Source organism: Pan troglodytes, chromosome 6, assembly GCF_028858775.2.
Source record: "Pan troglodytes isolate AG18354 chromosome 6, NHGRI_mPanTro3-v2.0_pri, whole genome shotgun sequence".
In the NCBI taxonomy this organism is placed as follows: Eukaryota; Metazoa; Chordata; class Mammalia; order Primates; family Hominidae; genus Pan; species Pan troglodytes.
In genome coordinates, this window is record NC_072404.2 from 117665968 (window position 1) to 117684539 (window position 18572).

Below are 18572 nucleotides of genomic sequence, written 5' to 3' on the forward strand. Positions count from 1 at the left end.
GATTCAATGCTGGATTTGTATAGTGTATAGATTTTCAATAGTTATTTAAAATCATCAAAAACAATCGTGTTTACAATTTATTGGGCAACCACTATATGCTGGTCAACATCTAGAATTTATCAACAATTGTACAAGCCAAGTATTTTATCCTCATTTCTACAGAGGATAAAACCGAGAATAAGGAACTTTACATTGTCAGTGATCAAACACCTAGTGCACCCATGGCAGTGCGTCCGCAGGGCAAAGCAGTCTTTGGAGCCCTGGAACTTAAGATGTCCAGAGATCAGCAGCTCTCGGCTCAGGCCCAGGCAGCTGGACAGCACCCAGCGCCTCCTCCAGGTCCTCCTGGGTCCCCTCCTTTCTTTCACTTTCAGCCCGGGAATCTCTGTGAAGTCCTAGCTGATAACTAAGGGGTAAATGAATAATCACAGTGATGAGCTCTGGAGGAGCCATGGCCCAGAGCAGCTGTGGCCTCCTTTGATTAAACCACAGAAGTCCAGAGGATCAGGCCTCAAACCTCCACCACCTGCCAGCTGGCACCTGTGAAGGAGGTGGGACCAGCACCCACCTCACAGTGGCTGCAGGGTCACCTGAGATGGTGATTGCAAAGTGCTGAGCCATCGGGACACATACTTCCAAGACCTCCTGAGTGCCGGCTGGCCCCTGGAGCAGAGATGAGACCCCTGTGGGGCCTACAGTCCAGTTATGAAGGCAGGGTTCCTGTGTAAGCCAGCAGGCCCAGTTCTGGAAAGGCCAGGATGTGGGTTCAGAAGCTCAAGGACAATGGACTCATTCTGACTGGAGGGATCCAGGAAGGCTTCATGGAGGAAGTGGCATTTGACATTGGCATCAAGGATGAACAGGATTAGACAGAGGGGACTGGTGTCTGCGTGAAGGATCGCCAAAGCGCTGTTCTGGGGTGAAGGCGATCAGCCCCTCCTGCCCCTCCTGAACTATGAGGCTCAGGAGCCTTTGGCAGAAGGTGGCTCTGCACGCCCCAGGTGCAAGCTTGGAGCTTCCTTTTCTGCACTCCACAGCAGGAAGAAGGGCAGTGTGAACTGCTCACCACTGTCTTCCTAGGTTTGCAGCTCTGCGCCTGGCACAGAGACAGGCTCAGTGACAGTTGAAGGAATCGGAGAAATAATGAAAAGTGTGTTCAGCCTGCAGGCGGCAGAGCCTCAGGTTAACCGTTAACGTCAGGAAATGACAGATCCAACGCTCCTGCTTGGGGCAGCATGGAGGCCAGCGGAGGAACTGCAGGAGCCTAAAGGAGATGGCGCGCAGGCCTGGCTCGGGAGAGCAGCCTTCTGAAAGACGGCGGCAAAGGGTGCGGGAGGAGATGCCCCGGGCAGGGGCTTGGCGGGGTCTGGCACCAAACTTCCCAAAGCAGCTGCCTCTGTGAACTGTGCCTGGCAGGGAGGGAGCCACACCGGGAGTGACCCTAGATGCTGGCTCCCCAGGGGTGACTGGAGGCAGTGTCTCCCTCCCATGTGGGCCTCCGGCTTGGGGTCCCCAGAGCTCTGCCCTGCTGCTGGCTGCACTGAGAGAGGTGGCCTTCTGAATGGGCCCTGTCCCGGGGGAGCCTCTGGTAAAGCGATTCACCTGCACCCTCAAAACACGCCATGCCCATTGGAGGCTCTGGGTGCAGGCTGCCCCTCAAACAGAGAAAACCACACGCTGTTTAAGACCCAAAACCAAGGAGACAGCCCCTCATGCCCCCTTCTATCTCCCCTTCTGTCCAGGGCCCCCTGCCTGCTCTGGTCCACCCCGTCCTGACCCCCTCTGCCTGTTCATCTGAGGGCCGTGAGCCAAGGCCTGGGCCTGGCTGAGGGTCAGGGATCCTGGGACCTGCTTGAGACCATGCCCCATACGCTCCTTCGGCCAGAAGGTCAGCCGTGGAGACAAACCCCCACCCTGAGCCCGCAGTGTCAGCAACGCCCTGTCCTCACAGTGCCGGGCAGTGTCAGGCTGAGACCCGGGGCCACCTGTTCCAACGTCCACTCCAAGCAAGCCAGAGCCAGGTGCTGCCAGCCTGCCCATGTGCACATTTTAGCAGACAGGTTTCCTGGTGTGGCACACACGTGTTATGACCGCGGCTGCTGCCCCCAGCCCAGAGTGCACTTCCGGGTAATCCAGCACCCTGAGGCTTCACTGCTCTCCTGAGGGTTTTGTAAGATTAAATCTCCTTCACAATGACAGCCTCCTGTCACCTGGGCCCTGGTGACGAAGCCTTCGGAGAGGCAAGGACCCAGCCGGGGCATTCACAGTGGGCGTGCTGTCCACCCTCCGCCCCTGTCCTGGCCCCCACAGTGGAGCCGCCACCTTGGGTAATGGGCTGCCTGAGGTCCTGGAGAAGGAAGAACCAGGTGGCCCACCTTCGGTGCACAGGGAGCAGCAGGCACCTGACGGCAGCCCCCGCACCCCTCCCAGGGCTGAAGTTCAGGCTGTCTCATCCCTTGCCAGGAGCTCAGGGCTGAGGTAGGTTGGCAGGGGATGGGTTGAGGGTCTGTTGTCCAGTAGGTTGCCCGGGCCCCACCCAGGCCACTTAGAAAACACCTGTGAGAGCCCCACAGGCATGCAGCCCCACAACTGCCCAGCTCACTGCCCCCAGTGTCCAGGCTGTGGTGCAGGCGTGGGGACCCAGGTGTGTTCAGGGGTCTCCTTCAGGGAAGGGGACCAAGCTGGGAGTCTGGGGAGGCCGAGGTGTGAGGTGACAGCAGGTGAAGAGTGAGCGACAATCAGCATTTTCACATGAAAGGAAACTACAGGCCCAGGTGCAGTGGCTCACGCCTGTAATCCCGGCACTGTGGGAGGCTGAGGTGGGAGGATCACCTGAGGTCGGGAGTTCGAGACCAGCCTGACCAACATGGAGAAACCCCATTTCTACTAAAAAAAATACAAAATTAGCTGGGCGTGGTGGCGCATGCCTGTAATCCTAGCTATTCGGGAGGCTGAGGCAGGAGAATCATTTGAACCTGGGAGGCGGAGGTTATGGTGAGCCAAGATCGCACCACTGCACCCCAGCCTGGGCAACAAGAGTGAAACTCCATCTCAAAAAAAAAGAAGAAGAAAGAAAAAGAAAAAAAGAAAGGCAACTACAGAAGGCGAGGAGAACCACCCGAGATCACCAGAGGGAACTGTGGAAGGTCCATGGTCCACCAGCCAGGCTGGGGCACCTCAGCCCCTGGGCAGAGCACCAAGCAGGGCCGTGTCCTGGTAAAGGAGGGCACAGTCAGCCCCAGACTACATGCTGCCTTGGTCCTCCCAGCAGGGCTTAAAAGCAAGACCCCAAAGGACCAAACAGCTTCCAAGTAACTTTCTGGAGTCCTGAGCAAAGTCAGCTTTGCTCAGCTTTGCTACAAAAATAGTCAGCACCCAGCAAAATTCACAATCCCTGTCACCCATTCAAAAATCACCAGGCATGCGAGGAAGCAGGAAAAGGAAAATGCACCCAGAAGAGAAGGAGCACCCATCAACGGGGCCGCCTCAGAAGCGACAGACGACCGGGCAAGTCCAAGGGCACCGAGGCACCTGCCACCGCTGTGCCCAGCGCTCCCGAAGCCAGAGGGCAGGTGGGACATAGGTGGGGACATTCTGAGCAAAAACGTATGCGGCCAAGCTGGGGTCGCCCGTGGGAGGAGGGCGAAATGCTTGCACGTGGGTAGGGAAGTCTCTGCAAGGGGCTGTGTGGGCTCCGGGACCAGATGCTGTGAGGGCCTCACCAGCTGCGAGGTGGCAGGACCAGATGCTGTGAGGGCCTCACCAGCTGCAAGGTGGCTGTCTCTGCCCCACCCCACACGCTCAATGCATGTTAATTTCATCTTGTTTCATTCTCATTCCCATTTTACAGATTGAGGTTCAGAGAAGTCAGAAGCCTTCCCAAGGTTGCACAGCCAGAAGTGGGCACAGCGTCCTGGGGTGAGGCCTCACACCCTCTGCGCCACCTGCCCTCCAGGTCCCACCATCCTCACAAATTCAAGGCAAGGTTCTGGAACCCCCAGCCCTCCAGAAAGGGGAAGCTGAGCCCAGGAGGCACATCTGAGAGTTCGGGTCCGTGAGTTTACCCTGCGCTCACGCCGATTCCTCTTGCATCCTCTGTCGGGATGTCTGGATTCCAGAGTCCCCACCCTGATTTTCCAACCTTGCCTCAGCCTTGGCTTCTCCCTTTTGGGGTGGGACAGGGAACCCCAGCAGCAGGTGTATGAGGGCATGAGAGGGCGGGAGGTGCCCTATGCCTACCCGCCAGACCAGAGCCCCAGCCCTGGACACAGGGAGAGAGCATGAGCGCTGTTCCTGCTCCCACTCCCTCATCTGAGCAGGTGCTCCCAGGTATAGGTGCCGAGTCCCACCCAGAGGGGCCCTGCCACAACCAGAGGACCGACAAACCCAGACACAACTGTCTCTTCCCCCTGGTCAGGGTCTGGGCAAGGGTCCCTCTGGGCTGCTGTCCATGCTGTGAGTGTCCATGCTGTGGGCTGCTGTTGTGAGTGTCCGTGCCGTGGCCCGGTGTGTGAGTGTTCCTGCCCTGGCCCGCTGTCGCGAGTGTCCCCACCATCGCCTGCTGTCGCGGGTGTCCGTGCCGTGGGCCGCTGTCACGGGTGTCCGTGCCGTGGGCCGCTGTCGCGGGTGTCCGTGCCGTGGGCCGCAGACATGGGTGTCCGTGCCGTGGGCCGCTGCCGTGGGTGTCCGTGCTGTGGGCCGCTGTCGTGGGTGTCCGTGCTGTGGGCTGCTGTCGTGGGTGTCCGTGCTGTGGGCTGCTGTCGTGGGTGTCCGTGCTGTGGCCTGCTGTCGTGGGTGTCCGTGCTGTGGGCTGCTGTCGTGGGTGTCCGTGCTGTGGGCTGCTGTCGTGGGTGTCCGTGCTGTGGCCCGGTATGTGAGGTTGCGTTTCCAACAGGGAGTGATTTGGCTTTGGTTACCTGAGGGTCTGAGGACAGGCACTAAAGCCCCACCTTTCTGGCTTCCAGAGTTGCCGGCTCCAGCAGCAGCCTCCAGGCCTGAGCAGGCTCTGGGGCTCCCACACCTGGGGGGCCAGGGTGGGGGTGACAAAGGGCCCCATGCGACAGCTGAGAGCGGGCCCTGAGCCAGCCAGGGTGGGCAGCAGAACAGCCACCAGCTCCCACCAGGCCCTCGCAGCATGAGCGATGGCACGCCCAGCGATAAGAAACTAATAATTTATGCTTCCAGCTCCCGGGGCCGGCGCCGAGGGAAGGCTGGGCCACAGCCTCCCCTGCACTGAGCGGCTGCAGTCCTTTATTGCACAAATTATTAACGACCAGAGAATGAATGATTCTGTAATCAGATCAGGCTGCCAGCACTTTTCATTGCATTTATTTGTATAAATTCTGAAGTCGGGGTCTGCCCTAAGCTCAGCAAGCCAGCCTTGTGCTGGCTGGGCGCCCAGGCCCCCACCCAGATGGAACACCCGTCCCTCACCCTGCCCACGGGTTCCAGAGGACAGAGGGCTCAGGAACGGGTGCAGGGAACTGCTCTGAGCCAGAAGCTGAGTTCATGGGCACCCAAAGCAGCCCTGGGCCAGGGTCACAGCTCTGTCCTTCAACCTGCCTCAGGGAAGATTCCCAACTGTCCTCAGAGCCAGGGGCACCCAAGGCTTGGGAGCTGAAGGGGGGTGGGTCTCAGACCAGGAGAAGGCTCCCCAGCCCTGAGGGAACCCTCATCACCCCCCTGCTCTCTTCGATCCAGGAACCGTCCCAGGGTTGCCCCAGGCCTCCTGGCTCTCCCGCCTCCATCCCGTGGGCTTCCCAGGAGCCCCAGGCTGGTCTCCCACCTGCCCCCTCCTTTTCTGGTCTTGCCTGGGCTGGGCCCAGGGGCTCTGGCTGTGGGTTTTCTGTGCAGCACCTCGCAGTGAGCCTGACGCTGGTCCTCTCCTGAGCCCCCGTTTAATCTTATTGACCTCTCGTTACGCTATAGAGCGTAAATTCAGATTTAGAGATCTTATGTTCCATCATAAATTGGGCTGGCAGACTTCTGATCAACAAGATAAAGCTGTCTTCCGTGAGGCGGGTGTTTTATTAGTCTTGGTCCCAGTGCTGCAGGTGTGGGCTGGGGAGTGCCTGAGGGAGGGGCCTCTGCTTGGGACCCTTCCTGCCTGGGCAAGGGGCTGAGTCCCTCCTGCCGCCCGGGCTGGGCCCCAGGTACCTGGCGAACAAAGGGACCCTGAAATTGCCGCCTTTCCCCTGCCTCTTGGGCTCTGCATATGATTTCAGCCAATCCCTGCTGCCCAGCCTCGCCCACCTGCTTCTGGGGCCACCCCCGGGTTAAGCAGGGCTGTGCAGCATGGGGGTCCTGTTCTCATTCAGCCACCTGCACGGCCACCCCAGTGTGATTCCTCAGCAGCCACACAGAAGACAGATGGTCCATAGGAGACTCAGAAACAGAGAAGCCTCACGCCAGGTCCACAGAGGCACCCACGCCCGCCAAAAGGATGCCACGCACTCACCCTGCCCTCTGGGGAGCACAGTGGGAGTCTAGGACACCGCCTTGGATGGGGTGAGGCTCCGTCTGTGACCTCAGAAAGTCAGTCTGGGGCTGGACTTGACATGGGAAACAGAATAAAACTGCCTGTCCACCTGAGCTTGCCGCCCTAAAAATCCCTGACATGATACAGAGGTCAGTGCTGACAGAGGGCCTGCTGCCCCCAGTGACGCTGCCGGTGGGGTCTCAACCCACCCACTTCTTCTGGAGCAGCCGGTCACAGCTGTGGTCCTGCTGGCGCACACGGGGATGAGACCCTTAAACACACAGCGACTGCACAGTGCAACCCTGCATATCCCATTTGGGTACAAGTTTCATTACCGGAAGAAACATGGGGAGGGACCCCAGAGCAGCTCACGCGTGGGTACCCTCGGCTGTGTTAGCGTCCCGGCCCTCACACGGCACCCAGGCCTCGTTGGGGCAAGGCCTTGTGCAGACACGGTGGGATCTGCGTGTGCACTGGGGCCTGTGCCTGGGCTGCTGCTCCCCGGCCACCGGTGTCAGGATCTCCAGGACCCCCATGAGTGGTCAGTGGAGCAGAGATGGCACAGACGCCAGCGACCTGGGTCATTCTCTACCTGGGATGTGGGACCCCAGAGACCACGCTGTGGGTCTTTATCTGCCTCTTCATGCAGGAGCAGGTGCGACCCCTGCCTGCCCCAGCCATGAGGCTGTGTCACAGGGGACCTCTGTGGCACCCTGTGCTGCAGGCAAGGCCTTAGGACAGATGCCACGCCACTGTCCAGGAGACTGTCTCCTGAGACTGACCTCCCCTTGCACTGGGCAATGTCTGCTGAAGATAAGGACGTCTTCGCTGGGCCAGGCCTGGAGTTCTTCCAGATCGTGAGCTTTCCTCTCTCTAATGAAGAGGATACCTGTGGTCAAACTCCTACAGAGCACTGGGGACAGGAAGGCAGGCAGAGTCCCACCTGGGCAGGTGGTAGGAGTGGAAGGAGCAGGCAGGCAGCAGGGCTGCCCAGGGCTAGGAGTCTGGCTGCGAGCAGGGCCCACCCTCCCCTGGACACAATGGAAGATCCCGTGTGTGGTTTTCACTGACTGAGCACCTATCTCGTGCCAGACATGTGGGATTGCCGGTGAATTAACAAAAGCCCTGCTCTCAGGGGGGCTCCCATCCCAGCACATACACCGTCACATCTGGGGTCCAGCCTGGACCACCCCCATGCAGTTGGAGAGGGTCTCAGAACCAGGTCTGAGAACAGCAACTTCCAGCCACGGCACCCCGCCCCTCCCCAGGTGGCCTGGGCTCCAGCTCCTTGCACCTGAGGCTGCCTGTGCAGGGCCCCCGGCTGATGCCCCTCTCCTCTAAAGCTCGGGGTTTGCCGCAGCCTGGCACCCTCATCGGGCCTGTTACGCACGTTCTGGTCTCTCCGTGCCCACAGACCCGCCAAGCTCACCAGCCAGTCAATGTGCAGCCAGCACAAGCCCGACCTGCTAGGGGCCTCAGAACAAGCGGCGTGGCCTGAGGCCATCACACAGCATCTGTGCTGAGAGTGAGCTGACATGGACGGCGGCACCATGGCCGTGGCAGAGGCACCATCCCTCCACCCTCACTCATGTAGGGATCCGCTCTTCTCTCGCACCGGGCCCTGCTGGCACATTCCAGATGTGGGGCACACGGACTGGAGCCCAAGGCCTGCGTGCTGGGCCCTGGCTCTGCACTCGGCTCCCAGAGTCTCCCACCCAATGTCAGAGAGGGTGCCCCAACAGTGCTTCGGGGGCTCCTGTCATGAGGGCTGAGGACCACCTAGGCCCACGTCCGCCCAGCAGGTGGCAGCTGCATCCCCTGGTCCCCTCCACAACCCGGGCCAGGTCCAGGCTGCAGGCCGCAGTGTTGGCAGGGGGAGGAGAGGGTGAAATTGGCTGAGCCCATCCATTGGGACAGAACCTCCCGCTCCTTGGGGCTCTGGAGAACTCTATTCCTTCTCTTTAACCTCAAGGTGCTGGGGCCTCTGGCTGCTGCACCATTTACAGAGGAATTGTCTGGGATGTGCCGGGCCGAGCACTCTCGCTCTCGCCGGTGTCCGCGTCAGCACGCTAGTCACATGGCAGGTGAGGACCACGGCACCGCCCCTGCGATCTGGCAGTCAGAGCCCACCTGTGTGTCTGCAGGAGCATCCCTGACTACACACCACAGGTCGGCAGGGAAGGGTCCCTCGGGCCCCACCCCTTTGTTCTTTCAATGGTAAAGGTTCAGGTCGGTGGACAGACTGGACTTGGAAACACCTTCTTGCGTCCTCGAAACGACGTGGCGCGCAGCCAGCTCACAGCACCCAAAGGCACGGGCAAGTTGCATCACGGCAGCCCCTCCTGTCTTGACCAGGAGCAGGTGTGTTCCTGAGGTCCTGGCCACTTCTGCAGGAGCATCTGAGGGAGCCCAGCTGATATACCACGACCCCTGACCTCCCGGGTTAGCCTTTCCATCCAACAGCACCAGGACTGGACAGGCCACCTTGGCTGAGGATCACGTGTGCCTGGGTCCGTGCGGTGCTGATGCGCACAGGCCTTGGAAAGCAGCGCACATCCTGTCTGCACCGGTGTCTATAGGGAAGCCATCTTTGTCCGTGTGGCCATGGGAGGGTCTGTCTGTGCTGTGTGTGTGTCCTGCGCGCGTTGGGAGCTGCTGCGCCACACACGGGCACGCAGGGTGTGGGCACACCTGTGCTTCTGAGCCCGCGTGCCCTTGCCGGTGGCCAGGCACACACACAGCTGTGCATCCTTGGCCCAAGATCAGCTGTGCCACACCTGCAGGCTGCAGGATCTTTTCAGTATATCTCCCTCCATCACCAGAAGTAAGCTCAGGACTGAGGCTGACAGGCTGGCCTGAGCGCTGCTCACCTGCACCTCCTGGCTGCACCTGTGGCCCCGGACTCGGCTTCCCCATCTCTCTCCTCCCCACCCCACCTCTGGGTCATCTCCGGCTGGGGCTGTACCACATCTGGGCTCAATAAATGGTTGATTGATTGATGAGGGGATGGATGAGAAGGGCTCTAAGAGAAATGCTGGGGAGCCTGGGCAGGCACTCCCGGATGGCGGAGGCGGCATGCGGGCTGGGGCAGCGGCCCCTGGCGCCCCCACACTCCCCCAGGACGTCTGGGGTCACCGTCTGCTCCATGGCAGCCCCAGGGTTATTTATGACCTCCTCCCTCTGGTGGCGGGAGGCAGGCTCCAGCCTCAGCCCAGCAGCGGAGGGGCCCCAGCAGGGGGACCCGGAGCAGCGACAGAGGCACCAAGGCCCAGGCAGGCGGGGCTCGGTGGGCCGGAGGAGGGGCGGGGAAGTCCACACCGCCAGGTCCCTGCCTCGCTCAGGATGATTCCAGCGCCAAAACTCCGTTCCTCTGGCCTCTGCCACCAGCCTGAGGAGTGCAGGGGAGAGTGGGGCCCAGGTGTCCCAGACCAAGACAGGTGTGTGAGTGGGCATGGGACACAGGTGTGGTAGTGGAGGACACGTGTGAGCAAGTGAACACATCACACAGATGTGCGAGCAGACACAAGACATGGGACACAGGTGCGCAAGTGAACACGGGACTGGTGTAAGCCAGCGGGCATGAGACATGGGTGTGAGCGAGTGGATACAGGACATGTGTGAGTGGGCACAGACAGTACAGGTGTGAGCGAGTGGACACGAATGAGATACAGGTGTGAGAGTGGACACAGGTGTGTGGGAGTGGACACAGAACAGGTGTGAACATGGACACGGACACGGGTGTGTGTGAGTGGACACAGGATATGAGTGTGTGAGTGGACAGGACCAAGGAAGGGGCACAACCCCACAGAAAAGGGTGATGCTGGGGGTGAGGAGCCTGCTCCTGTGGGAAAGTGGCCTCTGAACAGGTGCCTGCTTCCCAGGAAGACAAGGAGGTGGTGGGGAAGGCCTCCTCACCCAGCCCCTGGAGGGACCTCCAGAACATCAGGGAGTGGACAGTGAGGATAGAGGGGTGCCTCCAGCTTTGGACCCAGTCAGGGTCTTTTCTGGAAGACACCATGGGCCCGGGTTGGCCCCCACACCCAGCCAGAAACCCAGGGCCAGCCCCATGCCCCTCCTTAACCACACTGTGGGCCTGAGCATGATGAGATGCTGGTGAACAGGGGAGGGCTCTTGGAAGGGAAAGGAGGCCCCTCTGCTGGCCCAGGTCAGAGGAGAGGCCTGGCCCAAGGGCCTCAGACCCTGAGAGGCACTGCCATGCAGACCTGCGCCTCCCCAGCCTCCCTCCCCAAATCATTGTGTGAACATCAGGGAGTCAGGTGCAGGCGAACCTAGAAGGAGGGTCAGGTGCAGGTGAACCTAGTAGCCCACACACGGGCAGTAGGGTCAGGGCTGCAGCCAGACAGTGGGCACTCAGGGCCAGTCCACATGGCCTCCAGCTGACCCCAGGAGCAGACTTTCCACATGGTATCAGACCTGGGAGAAGACACAGACTTCAGGAGAGGAAGGCACAGGAACTCACTGGCAGCCACAGCTGGGGTCAGGGATGTGCTGGGGTCCTGGATGCAGACAGGTTGATAGGGCCAAGGGTGGCCACATAAGGAAGGGTCACCCACACTCACACCCACACTCCCACCTGGCCCCCAAGACCCCAACAGACCAATGAGCCCCCACAGAACAGGGCCAGGATAGCGGGGGAGGCTTCTGGGCATGTTCCTTGTCTGAGCAGAGCACTCCTGGCCCAGACCTCACTCCGCAGGTTGACTGTGGGACCAGCAGAAGCCTCTGGTGAGATAAGGTGAAGGAGCCCAGCGTGGTCACCCAGGGTCAGGTTTATGCTCAAGGAAGCTGGTCTGGCAGGAGGTGGTGGTGGGCTGTTCCCTCCCTCGAAGAAGGCACCTGTGCAAACAGGCCTGTGGCCCACTCACCCCTGGACCTGCTCTGGGAGATGCCCACAGGGACATGCCAGCTGCATCTCAAGGGCAGGGGCCGGGGTCAGAACAGGAGGCCCCTTTCTAGTGGATGCAACACGGCACAGCAGGGCAGGACAAGGCTGTCTCACCTGCTGTTACCAACGCCCCCAGGTTGTGTTTCTCTTCGGAACGCTCCAGATGCAATGCCGATCTGGGCACGCAGGGAGGTGTGGGGTGACAGGAAGCTCACCAGGAACCAGGGACTGGGGCCCAGACTGACCTGTCAGAAGGCACCAAGGTGGACGTGGTGTGGCCGGTCCTGCTTCACTAGCCTTGCTCCTCCTAGTGGGAGGCCGTGCACCCTGCCAACCCGCTATCCCCCACCCTCACCCTGCCTCGGATCCACACCACCTTCCTGCTGGGAGGTGTGGGGTGACAGGAAGCTCTTGCCCCACACCATGGCCCTGGCGCGGTCCTGGTGTGAGACATCCTGCATTTGAAACAGCTGTGTGACTTCAGGAGAGTTACTTGACCTTTCTGTCTCAGCGTCATCTGCAAAAGACTAAACAGGAACTCCGTGGCTCGGGCGAACTCACTCCTGTGAAGTGCATAGGAAGGGGAACGAGTGGGCGGGGAGGTGCTGCCCTGTTATTCACAGAACACTTTGCCCAGGCAACACACTACAAATCCACAACCTCGCTCCCTGCAGGTGCACGGAGACCACCCACGCCCTCCCGGACACCAACGCCCACCATCAGATTCGCTGTGCAAAGTCCCAGAGCCGCCGGCGCACGCTCACACCCCGGCGAGCAGCCCCCAGCTCCCTCCCTCCGAGAGGAGCCCGGTCCGCGACCAGCCCAGCCCATCCCAGTCCCGCGCGGAGTCCTGGATTCCAGCCGCTAGCAGTGACTCGGTACTCGGGATAGTGCCGGGGGCCGCAGCCCTGTCCCGCTGCCGCCGCCGGATGCCCCGAGTCGGCCGTCACGCACCCCCCGCGGGAGCCCGCGCCGCCCGCCGCGCCGGGGCCTTTTAAATGGGCCAAGTTGTGGCGGCGGCGGCGGCGGCGGAGTCTCCCAAGTCCCCGCCGGGCGGGCGCGCGCCAGTGGACGCGGGTGCACGACTGACGCGGCCCGGGCGGCGGGGCGGGGGCTTGGGACCCCCGGGAGGGGCGGGGACTCCGTGACTCCTCGCTGCCGGGCTCGGCCTGGCGGGTGGGTCGGCGAGCCGGGGGTGGGACTGCCCCGGGCGCGGGCGCTGGTGGCCGGGGCGCGGGACTCCAGACGCCCCGCGGAGCCCCAAGGCCCTGGAACTGTGGCGCTCGGCGAGTCGATCCGGGATCGATAGCAGCTCCATGTCTCCGGCCGCTGAGGCCCCGCCGGCCGGCTGGGCAGTCCGGGGAGGCCTGGCGGGCGGCGCGTAGGCGGCGGCTGCGGGCGCCGGGGCGCAGTAGCGGACGGGGTGGGCGCGCGGCCAGGCGCCTCCCCGGCCCCCGCGACCCAACTCCAGCCCGGGCCGGAATAAGTTGCTGCCGCCGGCGGAGAGCGGGGCTGCGGAGCCACCGGGGCGCCATGCCGGCGGTCAAGAAGGAGTTCCCGGGCCGCGAGGACCTGGCCCTGGCTCTGGCCACGTTCCACCCGACTCTGGCCGCGCTGCCGCTGCCGCTGCCGCCGCTGCCGGGCTACCTGGCGCCACTGCCCGCGGCGGCCGCCCTCCCCCCGGCCGCCTCGCTGCCCGCCTCGGCCGCCGGTTACGAGGCTCTGCTGGCCCCGCCGCTCCGCCCCCCGCGCGCCTACCTCAGCCCGCACGAGGCCGCCCCGCACCTCCACCTGTCCAGGGACCCGCTGGCCCTCGAGCGCTTCTCGGCCACCGCGGCCGCGGCCCCGGATTTCCAGCCGCTGCTGGACAACGGCGAGCCGTGCATCGAGGTGGAGTGCGGAGCCATCCGCGCGCTGCTCTACGTGCGCAAACTCTGCCAGGGCAGCAAGGGCCCGTCCATCCGCCACCGCGGCGAGTGGCTCACGCCCAACGAGTTCCAGTTCGTCAGCGGCCGCGAGACGGCCAAGGACTGGAAGCGCAGCATCCGCCACAAAGGTGCCGCCGCCCCTCCCTTCGCTGCCGGGACCCGCCGGCCCCGACCCCACCCCCTACCCGACTCGGACACCAGGGAGCCTCCGGCTCGGCCGAGGGGGCGCTGCAGCTCCAGGGCTGCGCGGGGACACCCCCGCCGCGCGCGGAGGCCTCGGTGAACACGGACAGATCGCCCCCCGCTGCACCTCCTCCCAGCTTGGGCCACAGCGCTTGGGGCTCGCGGGCCGCTCCCTCCGCTCGGAAGGTCTCTGCGAGGCTCCTGGGCCTTAAGGCCCGAAGGAAGTTTACGGGAACTCGAGAGAGCGGGCAGGAGGCGGGTTGGGAGGGCGCGGAGCCCCGGGTTCGGGAGAGACTAGAGGGGCGCACGTGCGGCCGGGTGCGAGCGCGCGGCGGGGGAGGCTGCGGGGCGGCGCGGGGGCGCGCGCGGAGCCCGAGCGGCGGCGCCAGGTCACGCAACCTGTTTTGGCGCCTGCGGGCGCCTGGGCCCAAGGGTGCGACGCGGGGGCGCCTGAGCCGGGACACAGGGGGCGCGGTGAGCGCCAGGCGCCGCGGGGAGTTAAAAAGTTCGGGACCTGAGCGGTGCGTGGCTCCGCGGTGGCCGCCTGTTCCTGCCGCGCAGGCCGAGGGTCCCGACGGCGCCGCTCACCGCTCCGGGACTCAGCCTTTCTGGGCCCGGCCGGCGGTTCCCTCGGGGCCGGGGAGAGGGTGGAGCGCGGGAGGAGGGGCGCCGGGTGGGGACGCCCAGGCCCTTCGTCGGGGGAGGGCGCTCCACCCGGGCTGGAGTTGCAGAGCCCAGCAGATCCCTGCGGCGTTCGCGAGGGTGGGGCGGGAAGCGGGCTGGGAAGTCGGGCCGAGGTGGGTGTGGGGTTCGGGGTGTATTTCGTCCACGAGCCGGGAAGGGGGTACTGGCCCTGCCGCTGACTGCGCCCAGAAGCGTGCCGCTCCCTCACACGGTCTGCCTCGGCTCTGCTCGCAGGGAAAAGTCTGAAGACGCTTATGTCCAAGGGGATCCTGCAGGTGCATCCTCCGATCTGCGACTGCCCGGGCTGCCGAATATCCTCCCCGGTGGTGAGATGCGGGGCTCGGTTGGGGCTGGGAGTTACTCTCCCCTGCGGAGCTTGTCCCTGCGGTTTTCAGGGTTTTCAGGATCGAGAGTCCTAACCTCACCCCTGCGGGTGTGCTGGAGGGAGCCTCCGAAGGGGGAAGCGGCTTTACCTCGTGCTCTCCCAGCACTTCTACCTGGACGGGAGAGGAGTCCTCGGGCACCCGAGCGCCCTCCCCAGTGGAGACAGGGGGGCCGCGCTTGTCTTAGAGCCTCCCCTTGGGTGCCTTTTAGCTGCTTATCCTCGAGTCCTGGGTCAGGGTCTTCTCCCTGGGAGGAGTAATTCAACGTGGGCCTGGCACTGTGCCCTGTCACCGCTTGGGGGTCACCGTGTTCTCTGGCCCAGCTGGTGAGGTGTGATTCTGGGACGACAGCATTTTGGGGAGTTACAGGCTTGGGTGTGAGTGACTTGTGTCTCTGGGTGCTGAAGGCCAGAGGGTGCAAGGGCCTGGACGTCGAAGTGTGTCCTAGGGACGCAGAGGCTAGCCAGGGGCAGAGGCTAGCCAGGGGCAGAGTCTTTGCAGTGTGGGCCTTTGGTGTCCAGGGAACTGGAGTCGGAGGCTGGTTCAAGGCCCCAACCCAGGGTAGACAGCTATGGACACCCTCACTGAGGGAGCAGGCAGGAGAGACGGGGATGCTGGGAGCTGCCTTTTGCTCAGGGAGGCACGTGCACCCCCCCACCCAGTCTCCAGCCCCCTAGTTGGGCAGCGAGGGTTAGAGGATTGATCTGAAAAGGAAGAATGCCTGTTGGGAAGGACCAGTTTGGAGCCAATTAGGGCCATGGCTGCTGGGGGTGGGGCCTGCAATTCCTGACACACTCAGGAACCCCTTCTTCCAGGAAGGGGTAGGAGAGGCAGAGGTGCAAAATGGGCCTGAGGGTCCCGGGCGTACCTCCACTTGCCTGCTTTGGGCCTGAGGTAGGATGGGGGAGGGGATGCCCAGGGGCCTGTGAGCCATGAGTGCGGTAGCCAGGGGGCTGGGCGGCTGCAGACACACCTGTGAAGACAGCTGGTCCCTCAGACATACAGCATGTTGGGCAGGGGAAGGGGACACAGCTGCACCTCACCCATGTGCCCACCTGACACACAATCCGACATGGACCTGCACGCACAGGCAGGCAGCTCACAGAGTTCCCAGGCAGGTGTGCAGACAGCCGGCAGCCCCGTCTGCTGTCACAGACCTACCCGGGGCAAGAGGCCCAGTTCCCTCCTTTCAAGCAGCTGGTGCTGGAGAGGGCTCCTCTGGGCAGCCCGCTGCCTAGCCTTGGGTCTCTGTTTGGATTTGAGCGGCCCCCTTGAGGGCTCCCGCAGGAGTGGGGAGCACACAGCCTGAGCCCAGCGTCAGTCTCTTCCGACATTGCTTGCGTGAGCATCTCCTCCCCATCCCGCGGCCACAGCCAGGAGATGCCCCCCCACCTGGGGCTCCCAGGTCCCTGCCCTGCGTGAGGGACGGCTCAGATCCAGGCCTGCCTCTGCCAGTCCCTCCCAGGCCTGTCCCACACCCTTCCCCTAGGAAGCAACTCCAGGGGCCCCTTCTTTCCAGCCCCCATGTTTCTTACTCAGAGGCTGCCTCCCCCAAGCCCCATGCCAGATCCGCAGGTATGTGCACCTCAGGGTCACAGATGCTCCGGGGCAGAATATGAGTGTGTATGTGCCTTGGGGACCCTGCACAGGGGCCCTGCAGGCCAAGCACCTTCTAAGAGGAGGTACTGTCAGGGGCCGAGTTTTCAGATCTGTGTGCTGTGGCTGAGGTCTCTAGTGTGGAGGAGGTGTGTTCTGTCCTTGGGCAGGGTGGGTGGCAGGGAAGCTGTCCTGGTCCTCAGCACCCCCATCAGCCACCCCAGACCTGCCCTCCAGGTGCCTTGGGGCGTGGCTGGGGTGCCGGTGTGTCCCCACACCCGACTCTGCGCATCACGGGGCTAAGGCTGGTATACAGCCTGGGCTCCATTCCCAGCCAGCCCTGGCCTCCTTCCAAGGGGCAGTCTTCTGGTCCTTGCTTCCCTCTCTTCCCCATCCCACAGACAAGAAGCAGAGAGCAAAGCATTGTGTCTTCTTCTCAAAAGAAGGGAGGTGGGAGGCCAGGTGTGGTGGCGCATGCCTGTAATCCCAGCACTTTGGGAGGCCGAGGCGGGCGGATCACAAGGTCAGGAGATCAAGACCATCCTGACTAACACGGTGAAACCCGTCTCTACTAAAAAATACAAAAAATTAGCCAGGTGTGGTGGCGGGCGCCTGTAGTCCCAGCTACTCGGGAGGCTGAGGCAGGAGAATGGTGTGAACCCGGAAGACGGAGCTTGCAGTGAGCCGAGATTGTGCCACCACACTCCAGCCTGAGCGACAGAGTGAGACTCCGTCTCAAAAAAATAAAAAAGAAGAGAGGTGGGAGAGGAGAGGCTGTCAGAGCCTCTAAGCCCTGGTGGTTGGGCTGCAGAAGGGCAGAGCTAAGCGGGACTTCCCAGCACAGCACACTCCGGACAGGCTGTGGCTGTTGAAGGGACCCCCGAGCTCCAGCTGACACGCGGAGGCCTGGGCACAGACAGGCATCATAGCTTCGGCCTTGGCCACGCTCTGCGGTCATTGGTGTCGGGGGCAGCCCAGGGTCAGGGCAGGGTCTCAGCCTCGGACCCCAGGCCCCACCCCTTGCCCAGCAGTGCTGCGTTTTCCCAGTGAGCTGTCGTGGAGAGAGCAGAGGGGACCCGGCGCAGGCCCAGTGGCCGGTGAGGGGAGACGTGGCTCTGGGACGGGGGCCTCCACCTGGGTGGGGGGATGCTCCAGCTTCCAAACCCTTGGGGAGGGGGCACTGCCCAAACTAAGCTGGCGCCGGGGCTGTGCATTTGAAGGTGATGGTGCTTCTAGGTCTGAGGGGGACACCCTCCTAACAGCCTCATCCCCAAGCTCCGGGCTGTGTTGTGGCAATGGGAGGGAGGAAGTCTGAGGAGACCCTGGTGACCGAACGGAGGAGGGAGTTAGTTAGACGCTCTCAAGGGCTCTGCCACCTCCCGGAGCCAGCGGCCTGTTACTACGTTTAAAAAAGCCTCCCGCCCACTGGAAAATAATCAATAACTTTCCTTTTTTCCTGGGGGTGGCAGGACCTAGAAACACTGGAGGAGTCCGGAAGTGCCTGGGGCTGGGCCGGCGCTGGTGTGCTGTGCAGGGTGCTGCGGGCATGTCCGCCGCGTGTGTGCGTCAGCTCGGGGCTCGGCTGTGCTCTGCAGGGACCACAGCGGACGCGTCTGTGCTCCCACCCGAGGCACCCACAGCTCCACACACTCGTTCCGTGGGTGCAAGGGAGATGGGAAAAAGAAGCCCTGTGAGAAATGCGGGGCAGGGTTTGCAGAACAGAGGACCTGGGCTGGTGAGGGCTCCTCGTCTGGTGACCTGTGAGCCCTGGGGCCTGCAATCTGCGAGGGTTCAGCTCAGACAGTTGCCAGTTGTCTTGCACCAGGCTGCAGCTGCCCCTGAGCCGGGCTGTGCGTGGCGCTGATGAAATAGAAAAGAGCATTCACTTGTCAACGTTGGCATCGGTGGCAGGGTGTGGTGGGCAGAAGGGTCACAAAATATGGGTGGTATTGGCAGGCAGATACACGGAGGTAACGTGCGCATTTGAGTGCACGTCCACTAGCACCAGCCCCAGGCCACAAGCAGATCCCAGGAGACACGCAGGGGCCCTAAGAAGGGAGCTGGGAATGAGGGGCCACACAAGCCCAGGACGGAGGCCTGTCGCACATGGGGTGGCCCCGACTCAGGCCCTGGAGTTGGCCAGGACCCTCTAGCATCCTCAAGGGCTGGGCCAACCAGGCTGGCGTGGGGTGGGGCAGGGGAGGGCTGAGCCAGTGGGCGTCGTCTGTAGGGGGATGCCCAACTGCGGCCCCGTCTCTCGGCTCTCCTCTGGGTCTCTGGCCAGCTGTGGCTCCTGCTGGCCCCAGGCGCATCCCAGAGGCAGGTAGAGAGAGGATGGCTGCTCTGAGGGCACCTCTGCCACGCTTGGGGCTCGGCCTGGGGTGTGAGGCCAGGGCAGACCCCCGGGAGATGGA

The 18572-nt window shown here is 62.9% G+C and overlaps 2 protein-coding genes across 15 annotated transcripts in view; both read left to right on the top strand.

Annotated features, from left to right (window-relative positions):
• Positions 1-1860: 1860 nt before the first annotated feature.
• LOC134810630 (uncharacterized) lies at positions 1861-9477 on the top strand. The gene is made up of 5 exons (XM_063815947.1): positions 1861-2021; positions 2230-2478; positions 3420-3572; positions 3851-4050; positions 6318-9477. Exons 1-5 carry the CDS (start codon positions 1861-1863, stop codon positions 6341-6343), a joined length of 789 nt encoding a protein of 262 aa, XP_063672017.1. The 3' UTR covers positions 6344-9477.
• A 3440-nt stretch (positions 9478-12917) lies between these two features.
• Positions 12918-18572, top strand: part of LOC112209800 (sterile alpha motif domain-containing protein 11-like) — a 231895-nt gene continuing 226240 nt past the window's right edge. For all 14 annotated transcript variants that reach the window (XR_010158646.1, XR_010158649.1, XR_010158647.1 and 11 more), the window contains exons 1-2: positions 12918-13440; positions 14414-14505. Coding sequence is in view for 8 of the 14 variants with exons in the window: in XM_063814973.1 (XP_063671043.1) it covers positions 12918-13440; positions 14414-14505 (615 nt within the window). In the remaining 6 variants the exon portion in view is untranslated. The remainder of the gene's footprint in view (positions 13441-14413; positions 14506-18572) is intronic.

Excerpts from the sequence above, each read along its gene's own strand:
- LOC134810630 (XM_063815947.1), top strand. The coding sequence starts at position 1,861 with ATGCCCCATACGCTCCTTCGGCCAGAAGGTCAGCCGTGGAGACAAACC. Across the intron at positions 2,022-2,229 it reads TCCAAGCAAGCCAGAGCCAG|CCTTCGGAGAGGCAAGGACC; the intron begins GTGCTGCCAGCC and ends CTGGTGACGAAG. Across the intron at positions 3,573-3,850 it reads CTCCCGAAGCCAGAGGGCAG|ATTGAGGTTCAGAGAAGTCA; the intron begins GTGGGACATAGG and ends CCCATTTTACAG.